General features: G+C 38.1%; 2 protein-coding genes across 10 annotated transcripts in view; both read left to right on the top strand.

The window, feature by feature from the left end:
• PTPN22 (protein tyrosine phosphatase non-receptor type 22) overlaps window positions 1-22237 on the top strand; it is a 57476-nt gene extending 35239 nt beyond the window's left edge. For 2 of the 9 annotated variants that reach the window (XM_054463559.2, XM_063651817.1), the window contains 8 exons: window positions 1403-1486; window positions 1955-2085; window positions 3252-3279; window positions 6340-6420; window positions 6663-6778; window positions 10851-10881; window positions 16404-16481; window positions 21076-22237. In XM_054463559.2, the coding sequence (XP_054319534.1) occupies window positions 1403-1486; window positions 1955-2085; window positions 3252-3279; window positions 6340-6420; window positions 6663-6778; window positions 10851-10881; window positions 16404-16481; window positions 21076-21140 (614 nt within the window). In that variant the 3' untranslated portion in view covers window positions 21141-22237. Of the gene's footprint in view, window positions 1-1402; window positions 1487-1954; window positions 2086-3251; window positions 3280-6339; window positions 6421-6662; window positions 6779-8551; window positions 10035-10850; window positions 10882-16403; window positions 16482-21075 lie in introns of those variants that run through there. The other 7 variants (XM_054463587.2, XM_063651826.1, XM_054463569.2 and 4 more) reach the window with 6 other exon arrangements.
• A 1170-nt stretch (window positions 22238-23407) lies between these two features.
• RSBN1 (round spermatid basic protein 1) overlaps window positions 23408-27755 on the top strand; it is a 51140-nt gene continuing 46792 nt past the window's right edge. The window contains exon 1 of the mRNA XM_054463611.2: window positions 23408-24343. Coding sequence (XP_054319586.1) covers window positions 23641-24343 — 703 coding nt within the window. The 5' untranslated portion in view covers window positions 23408-23640. The remainder of the gene's footprint in view (window positions 24344-27755) is intronic.

Here is a 27755-nt window from a genome sequence, read left to right on the forward strand (position 1 = left end):
TCATGTTTTATCTCTTTTATAATTGTGTATTTTTGCATATAATGCATATTGTTCTGTTTTACTGATTAGTTTGAAAGTAGAAATGAGCATCCTGTTAGAGATGATGACAATAATTTGATGTGGAAGATGATGAGGGAAAGCAAAGAACAAGTTTAACTCTCTTAGGTATATCATCAAATAATTTGTAAAGCACATTCTACATAGATAGGAGGTGGAGAAAACTTTTGATCTATAATATTATTTATTGTAGAGTTTCTTAATAAATAGTTGTGTAGATCATTTGTAGCTTTGTTGCAAAAATATCTTATCTGGATCTAAGAAGTTCCTTCTGTGATTAGATTATTTTATACATTTTTAACCATTTAAATGTATTTTCTTTTCTTAGATACTCAAAATACCTTAAACTTCTCTGAGCATCTGCATCATTAAAAAACAGAGCGAGACTCCGTCTCAAAAAAAAATTAATTAATAAAAACATACCCTTATTTTCAGGGATTGTAACAATATCGTCATGTGCCATCTGGTGGCAGTTTCTTGTAATACCATTTAAAATGTTTAATAAAAACAATGTTCGTATAGAAATACAGAAGACTATCCTATACTGTTGTTTTGTAAAATGGAAAAATACCCATATTCTTGGATTTTGTATAGAATGAAGAGATACTGAAATCTTTATGATTTTACCTAATGTATAACTGAACCTTTTACATGTCAAAGCACTTTATAATGCTTTATTATATAGTCTATGTAAAACAAAAGTTATGTAGAAGATAATTCAAAGCTTCCAAAATTAATATGTTTTATGTTAACTGATACACCGTGACTCAATCAAAATGCTTTTGAGCTTTTATTTATTATTATTATTTATTTTTTGAGACGGAGTCTCCTGCTGACACCCAGGCTGGAGGGCAGTGGTGCAATCTTGGCTCACTGCAAGCTCCACCTCCCGGGTTCCACGCCATTCTCCCGCCTCAGCCTCCCGAGTAGCTGGGACTACAGGCACCCGCCACCACGCCCGGCTAATGTTTTGTGTTTTTAGTAGAGACGGGGTTTCACCATGTTAGCCAGGATGGTCTCGATCTCCTAACCTTGTGATCTGCCTGCCTCAGCCTCCCAAAGTGCTGGGATTACAGGCGTGAGCCACCGCACCCAGCCCTACTTTTGAGCTTTTAAAACAAACAATAAATGTTAAAGAATAAGCAAAAACCTCCTGGGTTTGTACCTTAAGATAATTTATTTTGCCTTTTCCTTGAATGAACAAGTGCCAACTTTACTGATAATGTTGCTTCAATGGAATTTAAATATAAATTATGGTAAATTTATATTTAATATTAGAATATAAGAATTTCCTTTGGATTGTTCTAATTAACAATTGTTACAATATTTCTGACATTTTGGATAGCAACTGCTCCAAGGATAGATGATGAAATCCCCCCTCCACTTCCTGTACGGACACCTGAATCATTTATTGTGGTTGAGGAAGCTGGTGAGTACAGTTCAGTAAGTATAAAATAAAGTGTAGGTCGGGCATGGTGGCTCATGCCTTTAATTCCAGTACTTTGGGAAGCTGATGTGTGAGCCTTGAGTTTGAGGAGTTCATTGAGGCCAGGAGTTCAAGACTAGCCTGTGCAACATAGTGAGACCTCATCTCTAAATTTTTTTTTAATTTAGCAGAGCAATGGCAGCATGCATGTGTAGTCCCAACTGCTTGGATGGTGGAGGCGAGAGGATCACTTGAGCCCAGGAGTTGGGGGCTGCAGTAAGCCATGATTGTGCCACTGCACTCCAGTCTGGGTGACAGAGCAAGACCCTGTCTCAAAAAATAAAATGAAGTGTGAATTAACTAGATTACTTCTCAGGTCCTTTCAATGTTTTATGTACTATTTGCTGAGCAACATTTGATGTCTAAAAGAATACTACTCCTAAGAACTGAACCATATGCACTTTCTTCCAGGAGAATTCTCACCAAATGTTCCCAAATCCTTATCCTCAGCTGTGAAGGTAAAAATTGGAACATCACTGGAATGGGGTGGAACATCCGAACCAAAGAAATTTGATGACTCTGTGAGACTTAGACCAAGCAAGGTCAATAATTTTTTAATGACTCTACTCATTTTGATTCAATAGACTACAGTTCTACTCCTTGTACTTTTAACACCCATCAGTCAATAAATCCTAAGCACATACTAAATATAGAACAATGTCCTAGAGGATGTTGGGATAAAAAGGATGTATAAGACACAATTCTTGCCTGTAAGAAGCTTCTTGTCTAGTAGTAGAGATATAGGATGTGTACAAATCTTATTTTTGCCTATATTTATTATAACAAAGCAAATATGATCAATGTCATCTGAAAGATAAAGAATTTCAAGTGTAGGAGATGCCTCCAGGTTGGAAGTGATCAAGGAAGATTTAGTGAAAGAGGAAACATTTGAGCTGATTCTTGAAGGTTAAGGCAAAAATAAATGTTTCATACTTAAGTAGGAAGTTTGTTCACTGTAGTCATTTGGTAGGCTGTATGATGTTAGCTGTGATAATATGTTATAGAGAATGACAGGTGTGCATATTACTTAAGATAAACCTTTTGGAATAGTGTGGTTGATGGTAAAGTCAGAGATGGGGGTGGGAGGGGTTTGTGGATTAAATAGAAAATAATTATTGAAAGTAGGTGTGTCCTGCTTCTGGAGGAAAAATAGAAGTGTATCTAAAAATGTTATGCATTTCTATATATTCTGTGAACCAATTCTCTTAAAATTTGAGAGATCGGAAAAATAATTAAACATTTTAAAGTACCTACAATTGCAATGCTGATAGGCAAATATTCTCTGCCTTTCAAATTATAATTCTAATGTACTAGTAATTATTATTGTCATTAATAATAGGCACATATATTTATCTTAACAACTCCCAGAGGAAAGAAAAATCACTCTTTCCAATGTTATGAAGTAACTTCAATTTCCGCAACTTACCTCTAATTAAATTTTCAGGGAAATGTTTTAGGTGGGACAGAAATAAGTCAGAAGGGGATCAATTTAGGACTAATTGCCATGGGATATAAAAATCATTGTAAGAGTGAAAGATGCCATTTCATAATTCAGCACATTTACAAATTAGGAAAAATAGGGTCTACATTTCATAATTATCTCTACAGCTATATTAAATATAATTTCAAAAATGCCATTTTTTGCTTTGAGTTTGTATAATTTGTATACATATTCTTCTTTCACTTTTCCTTTCTTTTTTTCTTTTAGAGTGTAAAACTCCGAAGTCCTAAATCAGGTAAAAATTTCTCTTGGCTTTAGATGACATTTAGCCCTGAGATTGGAAGAATGGTTCGTTAAGTTTAGAGTAATTCACTTCAGGAAGTTACTTGGTTCCCATAATAGCTTACAGTATTTATTGATTTATTTCTGGCTTTCCCAGACTAGAAATTTTGTTAAGAGCAAGGTGAAGACAGGATTTTAGAATTCTGCTCCTTAATATATAACCATTTAAAAATTATTTCAGAGAGAATCTTTTAAAACTTTGCAGCTTTTCCACTATAGAGATTTTCCCACTGTTAACAGTGTGATTCAAAAAATTATTTCTGGCCACTTAATTCTTTAATTTGCTGTTGCCTCTCCAGTACTCGCCTGAGCTTTGCCTGCTTCATGCATTGAAGAACAAAAACTAACATTTATTGGGCACTTCCAGGTACTTTGTTTACATTATCACAAGTGGTAGTTGCCCTTAACATATTTATTCATATTGTCATATTATTCAAATACATATACAGATAATATAAAGGTTAAAAAACATGGGCTTTGCCAGGAATTTGAGGCTGCAGTGAGCTATAATGGCACCACTGCACCCAGCCTGTATGACAGAGCAAGATGCTGTCTCTAAAAAACATGACAACAGGCCAGGTGCAGTGGCTCACACCTGTAATCCCAGCACTTTGGGAGGCCAAAGCTGGTGGATCACGAGGTCAAGAGATCGAGACCATCCTGGCCAACATGGTGAAACCCTGTCTCTACTAAAAATACAAAAATTAGCTGGGTGTGGTGGCGGGCGCCTGTAGTCCCAGCTACTGGGGAGGCTGAGGCAGGAGAATCGCTTGAACCTGGGAGGTGGAGGTTGCAGTGAGCTGAGATTGCACCACTGCACTCCAGCCTGGGTGACAGAGCGAGACTCCATCTCAAAAACAAAACAAAACAAAACAAAACATGACAACAAAAACAAGGGCTTTAGAGTCAGATAGGCTGTAAGTCACATCCCTGGTCTATGATGAATTATCAACATGCATAAACTTGGTTAAATTACATACTTTCTCCATCTATTTTTCTCATTTATAAAAGAATAGAATCCCTTAGATAATTTTTATGAGGATTGAATACGATAATGTTATAAAGCTTTTAGCTTAGTATTTGTCAAATAAGTCCTCATTAAATATTATCAATTATAATTTTTATTAATCATTAAATAAGCATTTTATTAAGCAACTTCTGTGAACCTTACACAGGGTTAGAATAGGCAGGATGTATGAGAAAGAGTACTACTTAATGCTTATATTCAAATAGAGTAGATAAAATTAATACTCACATGGAACCACTAAGTGATAATCTGTGTGGCACTGACTGTAATCACCAGGAGTCTGGGAAAACAGGATGGCATCACTGGAGTGGTTAGGAAAGTTTTTGCTGAGTGGAAGAAAGAACTTTAAATAATTTGTATAGACAGAGAGAAAAAAGGAGGGAATTCCAGCAGCAGGGATCAGCCTACCAATGACTCAAAGGTAGAAATGAGCATGATGTGTATGGAGAAATGGTGAGTAGGTTATTTTTTATTGCAATAGATATTCTAGTTTGTGAAATACAGAAAATAAATTTGGGTAAATAAGATGTGGGGCAAGATTCTGAAGGACTTAAAAAAGCTAGTCACATGAAATATCCAGAATAGACAGATCCATAAAGATAGAAGCAGATTAGTGATTGCCAAGGGCTGGGGGAAAGAGGAAAATAGGGAGTGATGACTTAATGGGTGCAGAATTTCCTTCTAGGGTGATAAAAAGTATTCTGGAACTAAATAGTGGTGATGGTTGTACAATACTGTGAATGTGCTAAATGTCACTAATGGCAAATCTTATGTGTATTTTACCACATACACCCAAAGTTAGGCAGAGGAATTTAGATTTAATGTAGTAACAGGCATTATGGGTTCTTTGTTAGGGGAGTATTAAGATGAAATGGAATTTTAGGGAAATATTTACTGGAATACTGTTAATGAACAACTTTAGTTTTCAGAATATCCCCTAACAGCAAACTGGAAGATGATGAACTACTTCAGAGTAGTTATTAAGTATTTATTAAATGCCTACTGTATGCCAGTTATTTTATTAGGTGCTAGAAATAAGTACTACACGTGTATTACCCAGCATGTAAGAAATAAGACAATTTATTGATAAGACAAATTCTAAGGACTAAACAAACCCAATGACCAATGACATGTGAACCTCTTGTACTTTACTGCATTTTCATTTTCAAAAGGAATTAATATAATAATAATACTCAGCACCATATAATTAAATGCTTATGTCAGTAGAATACCATCTGTATCTTTAGAAGTTTACATCATGGGAAAATATGTCCATTACTGAAAATCTTCATCATGGAAAATTTCAAACACACATTTAAAACCTACCTTATCACACCAATACAATTAATAATAATAACTTAATAGTAACTAATATCCAGACTGTTCAGTTTTCAATTGTCTCAAAAATGTCTTTTTACAGTTGGTTTATTCAAATCTGGATTCAAACAAAATCTAAACATTTCATTTGGTTTGTAAGTTTGTCTTCTTAAATCTGTCTTTTGAAATCTGTAACAGTTCTCCCTTCTTTTTTTAATATTTTCTTTTTAAATATATAACCGTTCTCCTTTCTATACTTTTCATATCATTTATTTGTTGAAGAGAGTGGGTCATTTGTCTTAAAATACTGCTTAACATTCTAGATTTGGCTAATTGTATCACAATGGTTTTATTTAACATGTTCCTCTATCCCCAATATTTCATGCAAAACGGTTGTTAGATCTAGAAGCTTGATTATATTCGGTTTCAGTGTCTTTGGGAGAATACTTCTGAAGTGAGCTATACATTTTTGATGAATCATAGGCTCATTGGCTAATAAGGTAGAAAAACAAAGTTCTTGAGGCTCCAGTCATTTTTCAGATAATATTTTATTTGGTGATTGTCAGTTAAGATTGATTGATTAAAAAATTATACAAAGAGAAAAGGGTGTTGACTTATGACTTTTAATTGATGGATTTCTCTGGTTTATTGTATACTTTCTTATCACAGAACTACATCAAGATCGTTCTTCTCCCCCACCTCCTCTCCCAGAAAGAACTCTAGAGTCCTTCTTTCTTGCCGATGAAGATTGTAAGTGGTGCACTTTCTCTCAAAAAAATCATAAAAATGAAAATGTTAAAAGATTAACAATAAAGTAGGACCTAAATGGAAAGGTACAAAAATGATTACACAAAAGAATACATTTTAAAAGCCCTTAATATATAGTCAAAATAATGCCTAAAAAAGCCAAGCTAACAATTTATTATATGTAACATGAAGGCTTAAGAAGGTATGCAATGGAACATGTTTTTCTCCTTTTTTTTTTTTTTAAGGTATGCAGGCCCAATCTATAGAAACATATTCTACTAGCTATCCTGACACCATGGAAAATTCAACATCTTCAAAACAGACACTGAAGACTCCTGGAAAAAGTTTCACAAGGAGTAAGGTAAAGAAGATAAGAGTTTTGGGAAACATGCCAGAAGCTTTCCTTTACTGAAAGTTTCCCCCTCCCCAGCATTAAGATGGAAAATTAGATTAAATATCTTTACTAAAACTAATTGTTGATATTATAACAGTCAAAATTAATAGAAGGAAACCAAAAAGAAGAAAAAATACAACTTAAAGAGGCATTTGTCAGAGGGAGAGGATCAGAAAAAATACCTATTGGGTACTATGCTTATTACCTGGGTGACAAAATTATCTGTACAGCAAACCCTTGTGACACGCAGTTTACCTATATAACAAACTGGCACACATACCCCTGAAGCTAAAATAAAAATTAAAAAATAAAAATAAAAATAAATGAAGAAAAAAATCTACTTCTCCCTAAGGTTGATTTATAAATGTAAAAGATGCCCAATGAAACTACCAACTTGTTTATTTCTGGAACTAGATAAACTGAATTCAAAGTTCATATGGGAGTAGGGGGAAGCAGGACTAATCAGAAACCTGCAAATAAATAATAAATAAAAATAGTTTAGATAAATGTCTTTCTAAAATAATTCTTAAAAATAAAAATAAATAAGAAAAGCAATGAAAGAGAGTCACCTTAGCAGATATTCGAATATGGCAAAGCCTCAATTAAAATGGCATGATAGGCCCAGCATGATGGCTCATGCCTGTAATCCCAGCCTTTGGGAGGCCAAGGTGGGCAGATCACTTGAGCTCAGGATTCGAGACCAGCCTGGGCAACATGGCAAAATCCCGTCTCTACCAAAAATACAAAAAATTAGCCAGGCATGGTGGTGTGTGCCTGCGGTCCCAGCTACTCAGGAGGCTGAGGTGGGAGGATTGGTCGAGCCTGGAAGGTGGAGACTGCAGAGATTGTGCCACTGTACTCCAGCCTGGGTGAGAGTGAGACGTCATCTCAAAAATTTAAATATAAATATAAAATGGCATATTAGTGCATAAAAAGAAACATATACGAGCAGAGTAAAAGGGAAAGTTCTGAAACAGATCCAAATATATGTAGAAATTTAGTATATAATGAAGGTGGTATCTCAAAATCAGGGGATAAAGATGGATGGTTTAATAACTGTTGTTGGATCAAATAACCACCTGAAAAAAAGCAGGGTCTATTCCCTACATCTATACCAGGATAAATTCTAAGTCGCTAAACGATTAAAATGTTAAACAAACAAACAAACAAAAAAACCTTCAATCCATAGAAGACCTAAAGAAGCTTGGAAAGTCTTTTATAACCTGGGAGTGTGAATGACCTTTATAACTTACTCAAAATCCGGAGGCCGTAAGAAAAGAGATAGATAAATTCAGCTAAATAAAAGAGAAAATGTATGCATGGTAAAACAATCACCTTAAAAATCAAAAGACAAAGAACAAATTGGAGGAAAAAAAATCTGCAACTGGCACCACAGCCAAAGGGGTTATTACTCTAATAGATAAAGAACTGTTAGAAATTCATAGAAAATAATAACCCCCAAATAAAAATGGGCAAAAATAGGTGATCAGATGGTTTGAAGAAAATAAATGAGCATGGTATGCCCTTTATACATTTGATATGTTCAATTTCATTCATAATGAAAAAATTACAAATTAAAACCACAGCGACATATTGCTTTTCATCTATCAGAATGGTAAATTCCAAAAGTTTGATTACACTCTCTGTTAGGGAGGCTATGGGGAAATAAGCACACTCAATGTTGTTGGTGAGAATGTCAAGCGGTACAACTTCTTTTTACAATTTTTTTTTTTAAATTAGAGATGGGGTCTTGCTATGTTGTCCAGGATGGGGTCTCCTATGTTGCCAACTAATGGACTCAAGCGATCCTCCTGCCTTGGCCTCCCAAAGTGCTGGGATTACAGGTGTGAGCCACTAGAAGTGAAATTTATCCTACAAATATGCTTGCATACACATGAAATGACATGTATACCAAGTATTCATTGCAGCATTATCTGTAAGAGCAGATGACTGGAAACAACATAATTAATAGTGTTAATTGTTAGGGGAACTGATTAAATGAATCATAAATCATGTTATATCCATACAAATGGAATACTGTGCAGCTAAAGAAGAATTAGGACTTTCTCAATATATTTATATATAATTTATTAACTTTTACTTAAAAAAAGGAATATGATACATATGTGTATTTACTTATATATTCATAAGTAACTCTGGAAGGATACTAACTACAGAGGATAAAAAACTAACAGTGGTTATCTACAGGAGGAGCATTAGAAACTGAGTAGTAGATTGAAGACAAGGATGGGAGCATTTTTACTAGGATTTCCTGACTTGTAAATAAATCATCTATTTTTAAAAAAATAACTAAAAATGTTACAAATAAATAATTTATTAAATATCTATTCCATGGAAGAGCACATTTCTGTTAGGTGTTAGGAAAACAGAAATGTCATAAAGGATAACTATTTGCCCTTAAAAACAGTATAGTTAATCTGCTGGAACAGAACACCTTTGAGAAACATGAAAATTATCAAGAAGAATAAGATGCCATGAAGCAGATTAAAAACATACATGCTGAAGAAATGTGGAGTAAAGAAGAAATTTGGGTAGCTTCCTTGAAGAGATAAATTAGAGACTCCACCATAAAAGTGGGGGAAGGAAATATGGCTAACAGTATGGAAGGTGGCCTTAGTAAATTGAATATAGAATATGACTGGCAAAAATTCTTGGCTAGAATGGAAATGGCTGTGTATCATGGATATATTCAGAAGCCATTGTGGATTCTGAAATGGTCCTAATAAAGGAGAGAAGTGGGAATTTCATCCCCTCTACCCCTCTGAGTCCCTTCCCTTCCCTTCCCTTCCCTTCTCCCTTCACTTCCCTTCCTCTCTCTCTCTTTCTCTTTCTTTCTTTTTTAGACAGGATCTTGCTCTGTTGCCCACGCTAGAGTGCAGTGGCATAAATATGGCTGACTGCAGCCTTGACCTCCTGGACTCAAGTGATCCTCCTGCATCAGCCTTTTGAGTGGCTGGGAACACAGGTCTGCACCACCATGCCTGGCTTTTTAAAATTTTTGGGAGAGATGGGGTCTCACCATGTTGCCCAGTCTGGTCTTGAACTCCCTGGCCTCAAGGGAACCTCCCACTTGAGCCTCCCAAAGTGCTGGAATTACAGGCATGAGCCACTTTGCCAGCACTCCACTGCTCCCCGTCAATACTCTGATAGCATAATTAAAAATAAATTTATTGGCTGGGCGCGGTGGCTCACGCCTGTAATCCCAGCACTTTGGAAGGCCAAGGCGGGTGGGTCACGAGGTCAGGAGTTCGAGACCAGCCTGGCCAATATGGTGAAACCCTGTCTTTACTAAAAATACAAAAAATTAGCCAGGCATGGTGGCAGGCGCCTGTAGTCCCAGCTACTCAGGAGGCTGAGGCAGAAGGATCGCTTGAACCCGGGAGGCGGAGGTTGCAGTGAGCTGAGATCACGCCACTGCACTCCAGCCTGGGCGACAGAGCGAGACTCCATCTCAACAACAACAACAACAACAACAACAACAAAATTTATTAATCTTTTTTGAAAGACATGTTCTCACTCTGTCGCCCAGGCTGGAACACAGTGGTGGGATCAGAGCTCACTGTAGCCTTGAACTCCTGGGATCAAGCAGACCTCCTGCCTCAGCCTCCCCAGTAGCTGCTACCACACTCAGCTAATATTTTTTTTACTTTTTGTGGGGATAGGGGTCTTGCTATGTTGCCCAAGATGGTCCTGAACTCCTGAGCTCAAACAATCCTCCTGCCTTGGCCTCTCAAAGTGCCAGGATTACAGGTGTGAGCCACTGCGCTCATCCTCTGATACTATTATTTCAAAATATGTAGTGTGATACTTGCATGGGTGATATAAATAGCAAGATAAAATCAAGTAGAGGTTTTGCACTGAATTAAAAATGGCAAGATGGAAAAACAACTTTGTACATTTTCATGGCTATTTTTAAGGAAATTAAATTCTTTTCACTTGTCTATATTTCTACTTGATTAAAGTATTTCAAGTTTCACAGGAAAAAAAACTAACATTTTCCCTTTCTTTACTTTTGTAGAGTTTGAAAATTTTGCGAAACATGAAAAAGAGTAAGTTGGTACTTATGTTTAAAAATATCATTTTCTCAATTTTGTAATTTTTCTTTATATAACCAACCAATATTGTGAAAAGATTAACAATATTATTCCTAAACAGAGCCTCCCTAGGGTCCTATGAATCAAAACAATCACCCATAGGCCTCCTTTTTTTTTTTTTTTTTTTTTTTTGCTAGGCTTCACAATACTAATATTGGGCAGGGAGTAGGCGATGAGAAGTCTTCTGTTTAATACACAAGAATAATAATTAGTACAATGGCATTTAAAAAATTTTTAAATATATTTTTAAAATTTATTTTAATAGCAGAGACAGGGTTTCACCATATTGCCCAGGTTGGTCTCGAACTCCTGGGCTCAAGTGATCCTCCTGCCTTGGCCTCCCAAAGTGCTGGGATTACAGGCATAAGCCACTGCACCCAGCCAATGTTTGGTACTTTCTACCCATCCTAAGATGCTGTCATACAATTAGATTATTTAAAATTTCCAGCAGTCTAACCTCAGATGTATTTTCTTTGAAAATAGTCACAGCAAAGCATATTGTGAACAAATGTGTTGACTTCATGAAATAAGCAAAGCATTGACACATTTCCATTTTTACTAAGTATTATTAGCAATAAAAGTCTGTTGCTTACTATTTTTGCTATATTGTAATGAAAATAAAATCTATTGAGTCCTGAAACTGTGGAAAATTATCTTAGAAATCTTATTTACAAATATAAAATATAAAAACCACGGTGATGGCTGGGTGTGGTGGCTCATGCCTGTAATCCCAGCACTTTGGGAGGCCGAGGCAGGTGGATCACGAGATCAGGAGTTTGAGACCAGCCTGGCCAACACAGTGTAACCCCGTCTCTACTAAAAATACAAAAATTAGCTGGGTGTGGTGGCATGCGCCTGTAGTCCCAGCTACTCGGGAGGCTGAGGCAGGAGGATTGCTTAAACTCGGCATGTGGAGATTGCGGTGAGCCAAGATTGCGCCACTGCACTCCAGTCTGGGCAACAGAGCGAGACTCCATCTCAAAAAAAAAAAAAAAAAAAAAAGAACCATGGTGATAAACTTAAAAAAATTTTTGATACATTTGGTTAATCAGTGAAAGAGCAGTTATTTGACATTAAACTGGTACTATAGGGAGAGACAAAAAGCACTGAGAAAATCTGATTTAAGGTATAGCCTAAGAAAGAAGGTTTCCTTTTGGGTTTTCATTCTATCTCCCTACCCAAAAGCTCCAGGTTCTTGAGCTAGTTTGCTATCATTGCCATTATAGCTGATCTCTGACACGAACTCATGATGGCTGAAGTATAGTTGGAAAACATACCTTTTCTCCTAAAAAGAGTCAAAAGAGAATTTAAACATTTCAAATGGAAATTATGGTAGGAAACAAGGGAAATAAAATAGCCAAGTGCAAAAAAATGAGTGACTTAAATGGTTAACCAAAGATTGGTTTGATCTACCTAACTCAGAAAACAGTTTTCTTTCTCTAGCTCTAACTCTGCCTAGAATATCAAATAAAGAAACAGAAACTTCAGGTAGATTTAGGTTGGCACAGCTTTGAAGATATAGTGGAACTTTCAGAGATTGAGTCTTATTTCTAAGTAAGAGCTCCCAGTTCATTCTTTGGATCTAGGCTGTGCTGTATTTTTCAGTTACCTTGATTCTCTGGTCTTTTGCCCTTAAATGAAGAACATCTGGCTCCCAAAATTGATCCTGAAGCTTTAGACTGAAGCTTTAGACACATACTTCATATGTGTCCACAGCCCCTTCCAGATGGTTCATGATTCTGGAATTCCATGTGTTCTCCCTGTAGCCTGCATCTCCCACTGGTCTGTAAAGCTGGTCCTACTTTTAATGAAATTAGGATTCTTCGTCTGTTATTTTAAGCTAGTATCTAAGCCTAGTGTCATTCACTCATTCATTCAATGAATATTTGTTGAGTGTCTACTATGTTCCAGGCATTCTGTAAGGCACTTGGTATATGATGGTGAACAGAACAGATATGGGCTCTGCCTTTGTGGAATGTAAGTTTGGTGAGGGATTCCAACATTAAACAAACAACATTAAACAAAATTTGGTTGACCATATTCACAAATATATACTTAATAACACATGATAAATGCTATGAAGGAAAACAAAAGGGCAACTATGAGAGGATAACAAAGGGGATCCACTTTAGAATGAGTAGTCCAAGAAAGCCCCCCTTTTTTTTTGAGACGGAGTCTAGCTCTGTCGCCCAGGCTGGAGTGCAATGACGCGATCTTGGCTCACTGCAACCTCCCCCTCCCAGGTTCAAGCGATTCTCCTGCCTCAGCCTCCCTAGTGCTGGGACGACAGGCACACACCATTATGCCCAGCTAATTTTTGTATTTTTAGTAGAGACGAGGTTTTACCGTGTTGGCCAGGATGGTCTTGATCTCCCGACCTTATGATCCACCCACCTCGGCCTCCCAAAGTGCTGGGATTACAGGCGTGAGCCACTGCGCCCTGCCCAAGAAACCCTTTTTAAGGAAGTGACAATTGAACCCAAAACATGAAGGAGCAGCCAGCCAGCCAAAGGGTCCAGAGGAGTATTTCAGATAGAGGGAACAAAATCTCTGAGGTATGAGATTTTGGTGTATTGTAGAAACTCAAAGGAAAGCCATCTTAGATGCAGGGTAGTAAGTAAAGAGGAGACAGGAGTAAGGCGAAGCTGGAAAGATCAGGGAGGAGCAGTTAGATTTTTATGGGTCATGCATGGTAAGTAGTTTATTTTAAGTGTAATGGGAATCCATAAAAGGGTTTTAGGCAGAGATGTTACATGCTCTGTTTCCTATTTATTTTTAAACATGCTTCATAGAAAAGTATAAAATGATCACGCTGGCTGCTATATACAGAATGAATTATAGAGTGACAAGAGTGGAAGCTGTCAACTGTTGGTGGGAAACTTTAATTGCTCAGAAATCCTTTAGTTACAAGTGACAGAAAACCTAACGTAAGCTGACTTAAGCAGAAAAGGGGAATTTACTGGCTTGTAACAATGGTCCAAATGATGTAATCAGAACCTAAATTCTCATTTCATGTCTCTCAGGTTAGTCTCACTCTGTGTTAACTCATTCATAGGCAGGTTTTTATCATGTGAGTTCAGGCTTATGATGGAAAAAAATAACTCTTTATTGGTTTTCAAGCCACACTGTGATGACTAGTGCCAACTGGGTCTGATTGTCTTGACTTGGTTCATTTGCCCATCCCTGAACCAATTATTGCCAGTATAGTCAATGTTCTGATTAGGCAGGATAGTGTCATGCCCTAATATTTAACACTTATTACATGTGGACACTGTCCAATCAGGAATGAGGTCAGACCTATACATCTGGTGTGACCATGCCAATATATCAACTGAAAATCAGCCCTAGTTATAGGTCATTTCCTTAATCTAAAGGTACAATCAGCTCTACTGGAAGCATGGGAACTGAAAACTGGGGAGGGGTAGTTTCCTAAAGGAAAATTCAAGTTCTATTATCAGAAGAGGGAATGAAGTTTAGGCAGGCAGCATAAATATATCCATGATAGGCCGGGTGCAGTGGCTCATGACTGTATTCCCAGCACTTTGGGAGGCCAAGGCAGGCAGATCACGAGGTCAGGAGTTCGAGACCAGCCTGGCCAACGTGGTGAAACCCCGTCTCTACTAAAAATACAAAAAATTTACCTGGGCGTGTTGGCATGCACCTGTAGTCCCAGCTCCTTGGGAGGCTGAGGCAGGAGAATCGCTTGAACCCGGGAGGCAGTGGTTGTGGTGAGCCGAGATTGTGCCATTGCACTCCAGCCTGGGCAACAGAGTGAGACTCTGTCTCAAAAAAACCCAAAAAAACCAAAAACAAACAAACAAAACAAAACAAAACAAAACAAATCCATGATGAGCCAAAATAACAAAATAGCAGTTTCCTCTGATATATATGTGTGGAATCTGTGCCTCCTTTGTAAAAAAACAATATTCTCCTTTGAGACAATTTTGTTTTCTTTCTGAAGGATGTATATAACTTTCAGCTCCTATGCAGTACAGAGATTACTAATATCTCCTGAACTTCCTCACCTTTACTACTTTCTATTCATGTCTCTATCTTCAGTGCCTAGAGCAATGCTTAGCACATAGTAAGTATTTAAATATGAATAGTATTTTATACTTATACTTTATATTAAGTATTTTAATATATTAAGTATAATAATTATACTTACTATAGTAATATAGTAAGTATAAAATAAATATGTATCTTAATTAGATCTGATTGAAATTCAGTATGTATTCTAGTGATTCATACTCAGGTACCTCTTCGAAAAGGAAGGTGTTTCTAGAATCCTAGTATTAGGTATGCATGTGCAAATATGCATACCTAATACGCATATGCAGTTCACACAGTGCATTCTGAAAATGTTGAAAACAACACAAAAACACTTACCAATATCTTCCCATTTATATGCAATTTGTTAGAAAGTTTATACAAACCTGAAATTATCTTTTTCCATTGCCAAGATAGAGAATGTGCAAAATGTGGACAAAGTTTTTAAGGGACTGTTTTCCAGACTGCAGAAACTGATACATGAATATATCAATGTACATATATGACCTATAAGTAACTTATAAGTTAACTTATACCTATAAGTAACTAAAATAGCAAAACAAAGCAGCATAACAATGCTTTTGGGAGATTATTGGCCTAAATAATAATAATTATTATTATGTTTTTTTGAGACAGGGTCTTGCTCTGTCACCCAGTCTGGAGTGCAGTGGCGCAATCTGGGCTCACCTCATCCCTCTGCCTCCCAGGTTGGATCAATTTTTGTGCCTCAGCCTCCCAAGTAGCTGGGATTACAGATGTACAACACCACGCCTCGCTAATTTTTTTTTGTATTTTTAGTAGAGACGGGGTTTCATCATGTTGGACAGGCTGGTCTCGTACTCCTGGCCTCAAGTTATCTGCCTGTCTCAGCCTCCCAAAGTACTGGGATTACAGGCGTGAGTCACCGTGCCCGGTTATGGGCCTAAATTAGAATCACTTATAATTAGAAAAAAATCAGGCTGGAAAGGAATAAAAAAAGAGATTCCAGGGTAGAGGATTATATAATACAAATAAAAGACTTGTCATGGATGAATTATTGTGGAGAACAAATGATGTAAAAATGTACTAAGAGTGGTCAGAGGAAAAAGTAATATGAAGTCCAAAGCCAAAATGTGAATTTCAAAAAAAACAAAAAAATGCTGATTCATGATATATTGGATCTTATTTCTTTAGCAATTTTCTTTAGTGTTGGGCTTTACTATACAATCTGTTTGCAAAGAAAAGAAACCTTTTAAGAAAAAACCAAAAATACAAATGAGAATATTATAGTGTCAACCCATTTGTAAGCACCTACATTTTGTTAACATTTGACAGTGATATGTTTATTTGGGATTATTAATTACTCTTAACAATTATATGTGATCTGATCAACAGTCATCTGAGTCTGTCTTTAGTCTTTCTCTTATATTTTTTTCTTTTGATTCTAGGTATCTGTAATTCTTGCCCACCAAACAAGCCTGCAGAATCTGTTCAGTCAAATAACTCCAGCTCATTTCTGAATTTTGGTATGTGTGTTATTTTACTGAAGAGTTAAAAAAATTACCTAAATTACTCATTTACAGTATAACTGATACAACTTTAAATATGATTTTAGGTTGCATGTATAGGTCCTTATGTTTATATTCTTTTCCATGCAATTTATCTTTTTATTTTTAACCTTAACTACCTCTTAGCATCTCACACAGAACTAAATTATCTAGTATATGCGGAAAATAAAGCTAGGTAACCAAATTATTGTGTTGGCATGTAGTAAATAAATATGACTATCCAAATGAAGAAATTGAGATGCTGTGATATTCTGGTTCATATCTAAAGCAAATTTATTAAAAAACATAGAAGTATGATAAAAAGAACAACAGTTGCCACTATTTAATCTTATATAACTAATTCAATAGTAGGAAATGAAGCACAATTCTGACGGTTTTAAGGTTTGCTTACCCAATTGCTCCTAAGTATAAGCTATAAATTTAAAACAATAATTTTATATTCTTTTAAGCATTCTATTATCCTATGTGATACATATTTATGTACTATTTAAAGTAGTATCAGGTATAATTTTTTGTAAGAATAGTAATTAGTGGTAGGCTATTACTACTAAAAATTATTATTAACCAACCCCCTGAAAGAGTGTGAGGCCTCCAGGAGCCCCTGAATCACACTTTGAGAACTGCCACTTAATGGTATTGTCCTTACTTACACAATCAAAATTAGGTTGCTGCCACATGCAGACTGTAGGTGGCAAGAAAAGAGGAAAAAGTGGAGGTGTGGCCTCCTCGTCTTACTCTTCTGGTCTTCAAAGGCACTGGCCTGGAAATGGCCAGATCATATCAGCTCATATTCCCTTGAAGAGAACTTAGACATGTGCTATAACTAAATTGCAAAAGAGACTTGGAAATGTAATATTGCTGGACAGACAGACAAAATTGCCTACATACAATTCTATTTGAGGAAGAAGCAAAGAAGTTATTGGTGGATGGGGAGCAATCTCTGCCACGCCTAAGTTAAGAGTCCCTGTGTCATCTTCACAAAATGTTTAACTAAAATCTCTGGATCTGTCTTTTTTGCCATAAAATTTTGTTTGGATTTCATTAACTCTACGGTTTAAAAAGTTATAATTTAGGCTGGGAGGGGTGGCTCACATCTGTAATCCCAGCACTTTCGGAGGCTGAGGCGGGCGGATCATGGGGTCAGGAGATCGAGACCATCTTGGCCAACATGGTGAAACCCTGTCTCTACTAAAAATACAAAAATTAGCTGGGCATGGTGGTACAAGCCTCTAATCCCAGCTACTCGGGAGGCAGAGGCAGGAGAATCGCCTGAACCAGGGAGTCGGAGGTTGCAGTGAGCTGAGATTGCGCCACTGCACTCCATCCTGGCGACAGAGCGAGACTCCATCTCAAAAAAAAAAAAAGTTATAATTTAAAAAATAAGTTATGATTTATATGAAATCATTTAGCTAAAACATTCACATAGAATATTGTAAAAACGATGAAAAAAGCAAGCCAGGCATGGTGGTTCATGCCTATAATCCCAGCACTTTGGGAGGTTGAGGTGGGAGGGTCCCTTGAGCCCAGGAGTTGAAGACCAGTCTGGGCAACATAGCAAGACCATCTCATTTAAAAAAAAAAAAGGAAAAAAGAATAAGAAAAAAGCTCCCAACTTTACCCAGAACATACATGTTCTCTGCTTCCTTCTTTACTCTAAATCAGTGATACAACTTGAGTACTCTAGGCCTACCTAGCTTAACAACAGTCTACATAATCTAATCTGAGGATAAAATATTAGAGAGCTGCCTCCATGTTGCTTCCTCTCAAATATGCCTAGATTTGAACATTTTACCTACTTAAAAAGCAGCATTTTCATGCCTGTAATTCCAGCACTTTGGGAGGCTGAGGAGGGAGGATTACTTGGGGCCAGGAGTTTGAGACCAGCCTAAGCAACACAGTGAGACTCTGTCTCTACAAAAAAATGTTTTTTTTTAGAACTAGCCAGGCATGGTGGCATGTGCCTGTAGTCCCAGCTACTCAGGAGGCTGAGGCGGGAGGATCACTTGAGCCTGGGAGGTTGAGGCTGCAGTGAGCTGTGATAATGCCACTGCACTCTAGTCTTGGCAACAGTGCAAGACTCTGTCTTGGAAAAAAAACCCCAAAAATCAGCACTTACTTTTTTTAGGCAATATCAATTTAAGTGCATGTTACTCAAAAAAGTACTTAAATCTGAATGAAAAAATTTGTGATTCAGGTTTATTTTCCCTGAATTGGCCCACATGCAAAAAAAGGTAGCTTGAAACTGTTTTAAACAACTGAGAATTGACCAGTGAAAGAGATCAAATATATGCATTCCTAAAATTTTAGGTACTCAGTACTAACATATGTCCTTATCTCTATTCCTAGTCCACTTGGGTTATAATCAAGTGATCTGTACTGACAGGATGATTCTGACTATTGTGTGTGAAACTATTTAACCAAAAGTATTCCTTCCATCTTCTTTCTTACCACTTGGAAGAGTAAAATGTACATCAACTAGGGTGTGTGTCCCCTCCACCAATTTTTTTTTATCATCACCATTAACAAATTTGAATGTGCTTTTTTTTCTTGAATCTTCTTTCCCCTTCCCTACCCTCCTTTTCTCTTCCAGTTCTGGCATAGTTTTCTAGGTTGGTAATTTTTTCTTTTTTAAATTGAGATGGAGTCTTGCTGTGTCACCCAGGTTGGAGTGCAATGGCACGATCTCAGCTCATTGTAACCTCGGCCTCCTGGGTTCAAGCGATTCTCCTGCCTCAGCCTCCCCAGTAGCTGGCATTACAGGCACCTGCCACCATGCCCAGCTAATTTTTGTATTTTTAGTACAGACAGGGTTTCATCATGTTGGCCAGGCTGGTCTTGAACTTCTGACCTCAGGTGATCCACTCACCTTGGCCTCCCAAAGTGCTGGGATTACAGGTGTGAGCCACCACGCCTGGCTTCTGGGTTGAAATTTAAGCAACATTTGAGTAGTTACCATATGCTTGAATTCCTGGCCTCAAGCTCTCCTCCATACTCACCTCCAAAAGTGCTGGGATTATAGGTTTGAGCCACCATGACTGGCCTGAGCAACATTTGAGTACTTAGTATGTGCCAGGCATTGTGCTGGATGCTGTTTTTTTTTTTTTCCCCCCTGTGCAGCCTTGACCTCCCTGGGCTCAAATGATTTGCCCACCTCAGCCTCCTGAGTATCTGGGACCAGAGGTGCAAGCCACTATGCCCGGCTAATTTTTTTGTGTTTTTTTTCGTAGAGACAAGGTTTCACTATGTTGCCCAGGCTGGTCTTGAACTCCTCGGCTCAAGCGATCCACCTGCCTTGGCCTCCCAAAGTGTGGGATTACTCAAAGGCGTGAGCCACTGCACCCCGCCCCATTTGCTTTTTACACAAATATCTCATTTGATCCTTACATCAGTTTTTTAAGGTAGATAATACAATTTGTATGATGATGAAATTAAAGGTTTAGGTATATCTTTTTCATTTTATTATTCCCTATACTGCAAACATTTCATTTCTTACTTTAAGTCCCTAAAGTTGCTAAGTGTAAGATAACTTAAAAATACACTGCCATTAGACCTGGCTCAGTGGCTCACACTTGTAATCCCCACACTTTGGGAGGCCAAGGCGGGTGGATCACTTGAGGTCAGGAGTTTGAGACCAGCCTGGCCAACAGGGTGAACCCCATCTCTACTAAAAATACAAAAATTACCCAGGCATGTTGGTGCCTGTAATCCCAGCTACTCGGGAGGCTGAAGCAGGAGAATTGCTTGAACCTGGGAGGCAGAGGTTGCAGTGGGCCGAGATAACACCACTGCACTCCAGCCTGGGCGACAGAGCAAGACTCTGTCTCAGACAAAAAACAAACAAACAAAAAGACACTACCATCAAAAAGAAAAGTTATAAAGTCATATGTTGCTGAAATGATAAAAGAACCAACATCATCAACCTGCACATCTTTTGAAAGCATCCAGAAATAGCCTTTATTAGTTGTGAAAAATCTTCTCATCCTCCTTCTTTGGGGTGGGGTAGGGGGAACAAGTTTGAAGAAGAAAGATAAATAATAATGATTACTTACCTACTTAGTTTTTCAGGATTGTTTATTTTTTCTAAGCTTTTCAAACATAATCTCTTAGTAAATTGAAGGATTTCCGGACCGACATAGAGGTATAACTAGATGTAATACAATAATGTTATAAGTAACGGTGCTATATTTTTGTGAAATTAAAATTTCCTGACTTCATTTAATGGGATGGAGTGGATGACAAAAAGTCATAGACAAATGACATTATATACTAAATTATCAAAGCCTATATATAACCAAGGTCCTACATTCTATTATTACCATTATTAAATTTGTAAGTGCTCTTCAAATTTAAAGTGTTATTAGTATTCTGTTATCATTTAAGCTTTAGATTACTATAATCTCTTTATAATCTATTACTAAACTGGTCAAGATGCTGCCTAACCTTTAAAAAAAGACCATGTATTTGCATATATTATAATATACTCTAAAATCCAAGTATTCATTTCTATACTTAAAACATCTTTCTTTTCATTCAACTTTATTTTTGTTCCCAGGTTTTGCAAACCGTTTTTCAAAACCCAAAGGACCAAGGAATCCACCACCAACTTGGAATATTTAATAAAACTCCAGATTTATAATAATATGGGCTGCAAGTACGCCTGCAAATAAAACTACTAGAATACTGCTAGTTAAAATAAGTGCTCTATATGCATAATATCAAATATGAAGATATGCTAATGTGTTAATAGCTTTTAAAAGAAAAGCAAAATGCCAATAAGTGCCAGTTTTGCATTTTCATATCATTTACAATTGAGTTGAAAACTGCAAATAAAAGTTTGTCACTTGAGCTTATGTAGAGAATGCTATATGAGAAACACTTTTAGAATGGATTTATTTTTCATTTTTGCCAGTTATTTTTATTTTCTTTTACTTTTTTACATAAACATAAACTTCAAAACGTTTGTAAGATTTGGATCTCAACTAATTTCTACATTGCCAGAATATACTATAAAAAGTTAAAAAAAAAAACTTATCTTGTGGGTTGCAATACAAACTGCTCTTGACAATGACTATTCCCTGAGAGTTATTTTTGCCTAAATGGAGTATATACCTTGTAAATCTTCCCAAATGTTGTGGAAAACTGGAATATTAAGAAAATGAGAAATTATATTTATTAGAATAAAATGTGCAAATAATGACAATTATTTGAATATAACAACAAGGAGTTCAACTGCATTCCTGATAAGTTTTAACCAAAGTCATTAAATTACCAATTCTAGAAAAGTAATCAATGAAATATAATAGCTATCTTTTGGTAGCAAAAGATATAAATTGTATATGTTGATACAGGATCTTTCAGATCATGTGCAATTTTTATCTAACCAATCAGAAATACTAGTTTAAAATGAATTTCTATATGAATATAGATCTGCCATAAGAAAATCTATTTCAACTCTAATTTTATATAGTAAATAAATTGGCAGGTAATTGTTTTTACAAAGAATCCACCTGACTTCCCCTAATGCATTAAAAATATTTTTATTTAAATAATTTTATTTATAACTTTTAGAAACACGTAGTATTGTTTAAACATCATTTGTTCTTCAGTATTTTTCATTCGGAAGCCCAACAGGGCAAATTGAATGAAGTATTATTATCTGTCTCTTGTAGTACAATGTATCCAATAGACACTCAATAAACTTTTTTGTTTTTAAACTGACTTCATTGCAGTAGTGTTTAGGTAATACTTCTCCAGAAACTAGTGAAATCAAACCACAGTAATTTTATCTGCTGAGTATATATTATTGTAATCAATTACTTCCAAATGTCTTTATCAATAAACAAATATATTAAAAGAATCCTAGGTAACCATGAGTTACTTAGGGCGCCATGACTGCATCTGTAGACCCAGCTACTCATTCCTTGAGCCCAGGAGTTGGGGCCAGCCAGGTCAACAGAGCGAGACCTTGTCTCTTTTTTTTAAGAGTCAGGGTCTGGATCTGTCACCCAGGCCAGAGTGCAGTGGTGGGACCACTCCTCCCACCTTAGCCTCACGAGTACCTGGGACTACAGGCACGTGCCACGACACCCAGATAATTTAAAAAATATTTTTGTAGGGACAGAGTCTCACTATGTTACCCAGGCTGATCTGGAACTCCTGGCCTCATGCGATCCTCCCGCCTCGGCCTCCCAAAGCTCTGGGATTACCGGCCTGAGACACCGAGCCCCGCCCCGCCCGTCTCTGAATAAATACTTAAAAGAACCCCGGGTAAAAGCTAAAGCGAGGATGAAATTCTAAATGAATTTCTGAGCAACAACTATCCGTAGTGAGCAGTGATGATTTTTGGTGTGTTCTCCGGTAGACACACTTTTCAAATTTATGCAACCTTATCCTTAAGATTTGAAAAAAAAAAACTTATAAAAAATCTCAAACATGGTTTTCCATCTACAATTTTTCGCAACTGTAGGGATATATTCAAAATAAACGGTGGACCTTTCCTGGCATTAGAGGGGATGTGGCCAGATGGCGAGGAGAGGCCGTCCTCACCAGGACTCCAAGCAGTCCTCGCACCTGACTTCGTAGGCCTGTAGTTGTAACCATAGCAATGCCCCAGATGCTTGAAAACATTTCTGAATTGCGGCCCTATCATATTTTTACAGCAAAACCACCCTTATTTTACATATTACTAAATTCTCTTTTCACCTTCATTTCATCCCTCGTCAAAGTTAAAAGGATGAAGATTCTTTTATCTCACAAAGGTTATGAGAGAAATATTAAATTTAAAAGTCACTGTGGAGACCACCTCCTCCGTGTAAAATGAGGAAGGGTCACAGGAAGATGATAATGGGAACGCGCCGCCAGACTCGGAAAGCCATTAACATTGTTTCGGCCGTTAGGGCGGTTGGCGGCAACTCACCGCCCAGCGGCGGTTGCGTCGCAGCCAAAAGCGTGACTTCGCGCACGCTCCCTTTCAGCTCCTCCACTCAGAGCCGGGGACGCGGCGCGGGGCGCGGCGGAACTACAGTTCCCATGACGCTTTGCGCGGCACAGGGTGCTTTACAATAGAAGCTCGGTTGGAGAGGCCTGCGGAGAAAAGCTGGGAACGGCCGCTTCCGGCATGTTCATCTCTGGACGAAGAACGGCCGACAAGTGGAGGGCGGAGGAGAGACTCCAACGCCCAGCGGGCAGTGCGCGGGCGGCGCTTGCGCGATGCGCGGACGGGGGGGCGGTCGGGCCATTTAAATGTGTGTTTGTGGGTGAAATGGCTGCGCAGGTCGGAGCGGTGCGCGTAGTACGGGCGGTGGCGGCGCAGGAGGAGCCGGACAAAGAGGGGAAGGAGAAACCTCATGCTGGGGTCTCCCCGCGGGGAGTGAAACGGCAGCGCCGATCTAGCAGTGGGGGGTCTCAGGAGAAGCGGGGGCGGCCGAGCCAGGAGCCCCCTCTCGCTCCCCCTCACCGGCGGCGTCGCAGCCGCCAACATCCTGGGCCGCTGCCGCCAACGAATGCAGCCCCAACTGTCCCAGGCCCTGTTGAGCCTCTTCTCCTGCCGCCTCCGCCGCCACCTTCGCTGGCACCCGCCGGGCCTGCTGTCGCTGCCCCGCTCCCGGCCCCAAGCACCTCGGCCCTCTTCACCTTCTCGCCTCTGACGGTGAGCGCGGCCGGGCCCAAGCATAAGGGCCACAAGGAGCGGCACAAGCACCATCACCACCGCGGCTCCGATGGTGATCCCAGCTCCTGCGGAACCGATCTCAAACACAAGGACAAGCAGGAAAACGGCGAGAGGACTGGAGGGGTGCCTCTGATCAAAGCCCCCAAGAGAGGTGAGAGCAGGCAAACTGCCCGGCTTGGGTTCTAGGTCTCTCTCAGTTCCGATATCCCGCATCTTTAGGACTGAAAGACGCCAAACCCCTGCTTACCTTCTGCTGCTGTACTTCCCTAAGTTCACTGGGGTGGACCCTGGATTTCAGATCGTTGACACGGTTTGATCTAACTACTTGAGGCGTCTCGCTCCGAGGCCGAGCTGTCAGTTGCTAATCCCTTTACCAGTCCCCCGGAGCCTCTCAGCATTTGTTTTCAAATTCTGCAAGGTTTCCGCGCTGCGTTAGATTAGTAGGTGGGGTACTAAAAAAATGCCTTTCCAAAGAAAAGGCATGTTGCTAAAATCCCTTCTCCTTGTTTTGCTTGCTGGAGAGCTTTAGTATCTGCTCTCCCTTGCTCCAGAATAGTCAGGGGTATGGTTCCAGTCTTTCAGGAGGGAATTCATACAAAGGTTACACGACTCACTGGTTGACTTAGCTTCTGCAAGGTAAAATATCAGACGCAGTTTATCTTGGTTCTTTTTAATCTAGAGGTAAAAATCATTTTAAAGTTTTCATATTAGCTATTTAAATTCTTAGAATAGGCGTGTGGAAGGTTTTCTCTACCCTTTGATACTAGGAAATAGGACCAACAGTGCCTCTGAAAAGTGGGAATTTGTGCGGTAGATAGTAGAGGCCGGAATTTCAGTTGCATTTGATTCTGTCTAGCACACTTTGTGGATCTGTTAATTCCAATAGCCCTCAAGAATATTTTACTAGAAAATGTCAGAGTATCCAATTAAATGTGGGTTCTAGAAAAATTAGATTGGCCAGAACTGATGTCTTCCTGTTCCCAAGTACCTGTAGCATTTATTTATATTCTTTGTGGAAGAAATGTGATGCTTTTGATTATGCCGTATGTTTTTACTTTATATATTATTTTATATAATTTGCTAGTTGTTTTTCCTCAGGAATATTTGAAATACTTGTTTCTTAGTACTGGACCAGTTAGGTTATTACATTTTAATGAGCCAATCTTTCAACCTAAAGTTTTGTGAGTCTTGCATTCTTTCCACGTATTGAGTCTTAAGGCTAATCATTTTTTTTGGTGGTGCTATTTCCGAATACTGTAGTTCGTTGCAAATAGTTGCTCAATAAGTATTTATTGAATAGCATTAAATTTTTATTCATTTGGTGGCATCCAAATCTTATCCTTGGGAGTAGAACTTGTGGCAAGATGACAGGACTGCCAGTTTTCACCACCAATATGCAATGATCTTGCTCTCTTTTTGTTTTTACCTTTATTCCCACTTTCTCATTTCGTGTGTGTGTGTGCGTGTGTGTGTTTTAACTGTACAGAACTAGAGGGAATCAGTGATCCTCTGGCTTAAATTTGTATTGTAGAAAAGGAAACTGAGGCCCAAAGTAGTAAAGAGGCCTGTTTAATCAAATCACAGTTAATTCGCACGAAGTGCAAAAAAATTAAATATTTTTTAAAAAGGTGAATATTGGTATAACAGGGAGTAGAACCCAGACTCCTGAATCCTGCTTCAAGCTTCATCTCCAGGCTTCATGATGTTGCTTTCTCTTCCTGCTATTCATTTTTTCCACTCCTTTGTTTACCTTTTCCCTGTGCTTTGACATTACAGTGGCTTTATATCATCAAGGATCTCTGACCTGGCCCTGTTTTATTGGGGATAGTGGCAATAACGTGTGTAATAATTTACAATCTGTTTCTCTGAAGATTGCACAGGCCCCATGTTCTTTAAAAAACACACTTCTGACCTAATGCTGACTGATAGAACTTTCTCAGATGATGGAAATTTTCTGTATTTGTGCTGACCAATATGGTAGCCATATGTGGTTCCTGAACAGACTTGAAATGTGGCGTGATTGAGGAACTGAAATTTTGATTTTATTTAGTTCTAATTAATTTATAATTAGTCACATATGGCTAGTGGCTACCATATTGGACAACACCACTCTAAATATCTGTAGTTTGCCAACATGTGAAGAAGAGAAGTGGGTTAAGATAAGCCCATTTAAACATTTTAACTTTTGGCTGAGAGATTGTTGGATTATATACCCAAACTATATTTTGGGTGAAAAAGAATTTTTTGGTCAAATACATTTGAGAAAAACTGTATACTGTAGCCTTCTACATATGTAACATGAATTGGCAAACTGGCATTTTAAAAGTTTTGAAAACCCTACAGAAAATAAACTGGTTTAACTTTGTTTAATCCAGGCTTTTGCACATAGTTTGACTGATACCTTTTTTGTCCTCTGAACATCTTTATTGTTACAGTGGTATGCAGGAGGCATGCCTCTGGTATTAATCTGAGTTTAAATCATGGCTCTAACACTGTGCGAGCCTGAACAAATTGCTTTACCCTCTCTCAACTGCACTTTTCCTGTCTGTAAAATGGGGTTGTGGTATTTCATTTATAAGGACCTCGTATGGATTAAATAGGGCATTGTGTGAAAGTACTTACAACAGTGCCTGGCTCATTGTAGGCACTTAGTTAAAACCAGCCTTTATTATTTTATTATGCATGGTCCCTAAAACAACTCTAAGATTAATAAGGAGAGTGGGTAGATTCTTGTTACTTACAAAGCTATGTCCTTCCTTCACTTATCCTCAGATTTTTGGAAACTATTTTAACTGTTTTTTTTTTTAGATAATTAATGATTCACAGGAAATTGCAAACATAGTGAAGTCCTTACCTTTTACCAGTTTCCCTCAGTGGCTACATCTTACATAACTATTGTATAATATCAACACCAGGAAATTGACATTGGTACAATGTATATGTAGTTATACGCTATTTTATCATATGTAGATTAGTGCAACCACCACTACAAATCAAGATACAGAACTATTCCACCACCACAAACCCTTTACAGCCTTAGGCACTCCCTCTGTCTCTCTACTGTCCCTGTCCCCTGGCAGCCACTAACCTGTTTTTCATCTCTGTAATTTTGTCATTTTGAGACTATTATATAAGTTGAATCATACAGTGTGTGATCTTTGGAGATTGCCCTTTTTCACTCAGCGTGATGTCCCTGAGATCCATCCCTCTTTTTCATTGCTGAATAGTGTTCCATGGTATGGATGTACCATGGTTCACCTATTGAATCATTCCCGTATACTATCGCAAGGACAAAAAACCAAACACCGCATGTTCTCACTTATAGGTGGGAATTGAACAATGAGAACACATGGACACAGGAAGGGGAACATCACACTCTGGGGACTGTTGTGGGGTGGGGGGAGGGGGGAGGGATAGCATTGGGAGATATAACTAATGGTAAATGACGAGTTAATGGGTGCAGCACACTAGCATGGCACATGTATACATATGTAACTAACCTGCACATTGTGCACATGTACCCTAAAACTTAAAGTATAATAAAATAAAATAAAATAAAATAA

Source organism: Pongo pygmaeus, chromosome 1 (genome assembly GCF_028885625.2).
Source record: "Pongo pygmaeus isolate AG05252 chromosome 1, NHGRI_mPonPyg2-v2.0_pri, whole genome shotgun sequence".
NCBI lineage: Eukaryota > Metazoa > Chordata > Mammalia > Primates > Hominidae > Pongo > Pongo pygmaeus.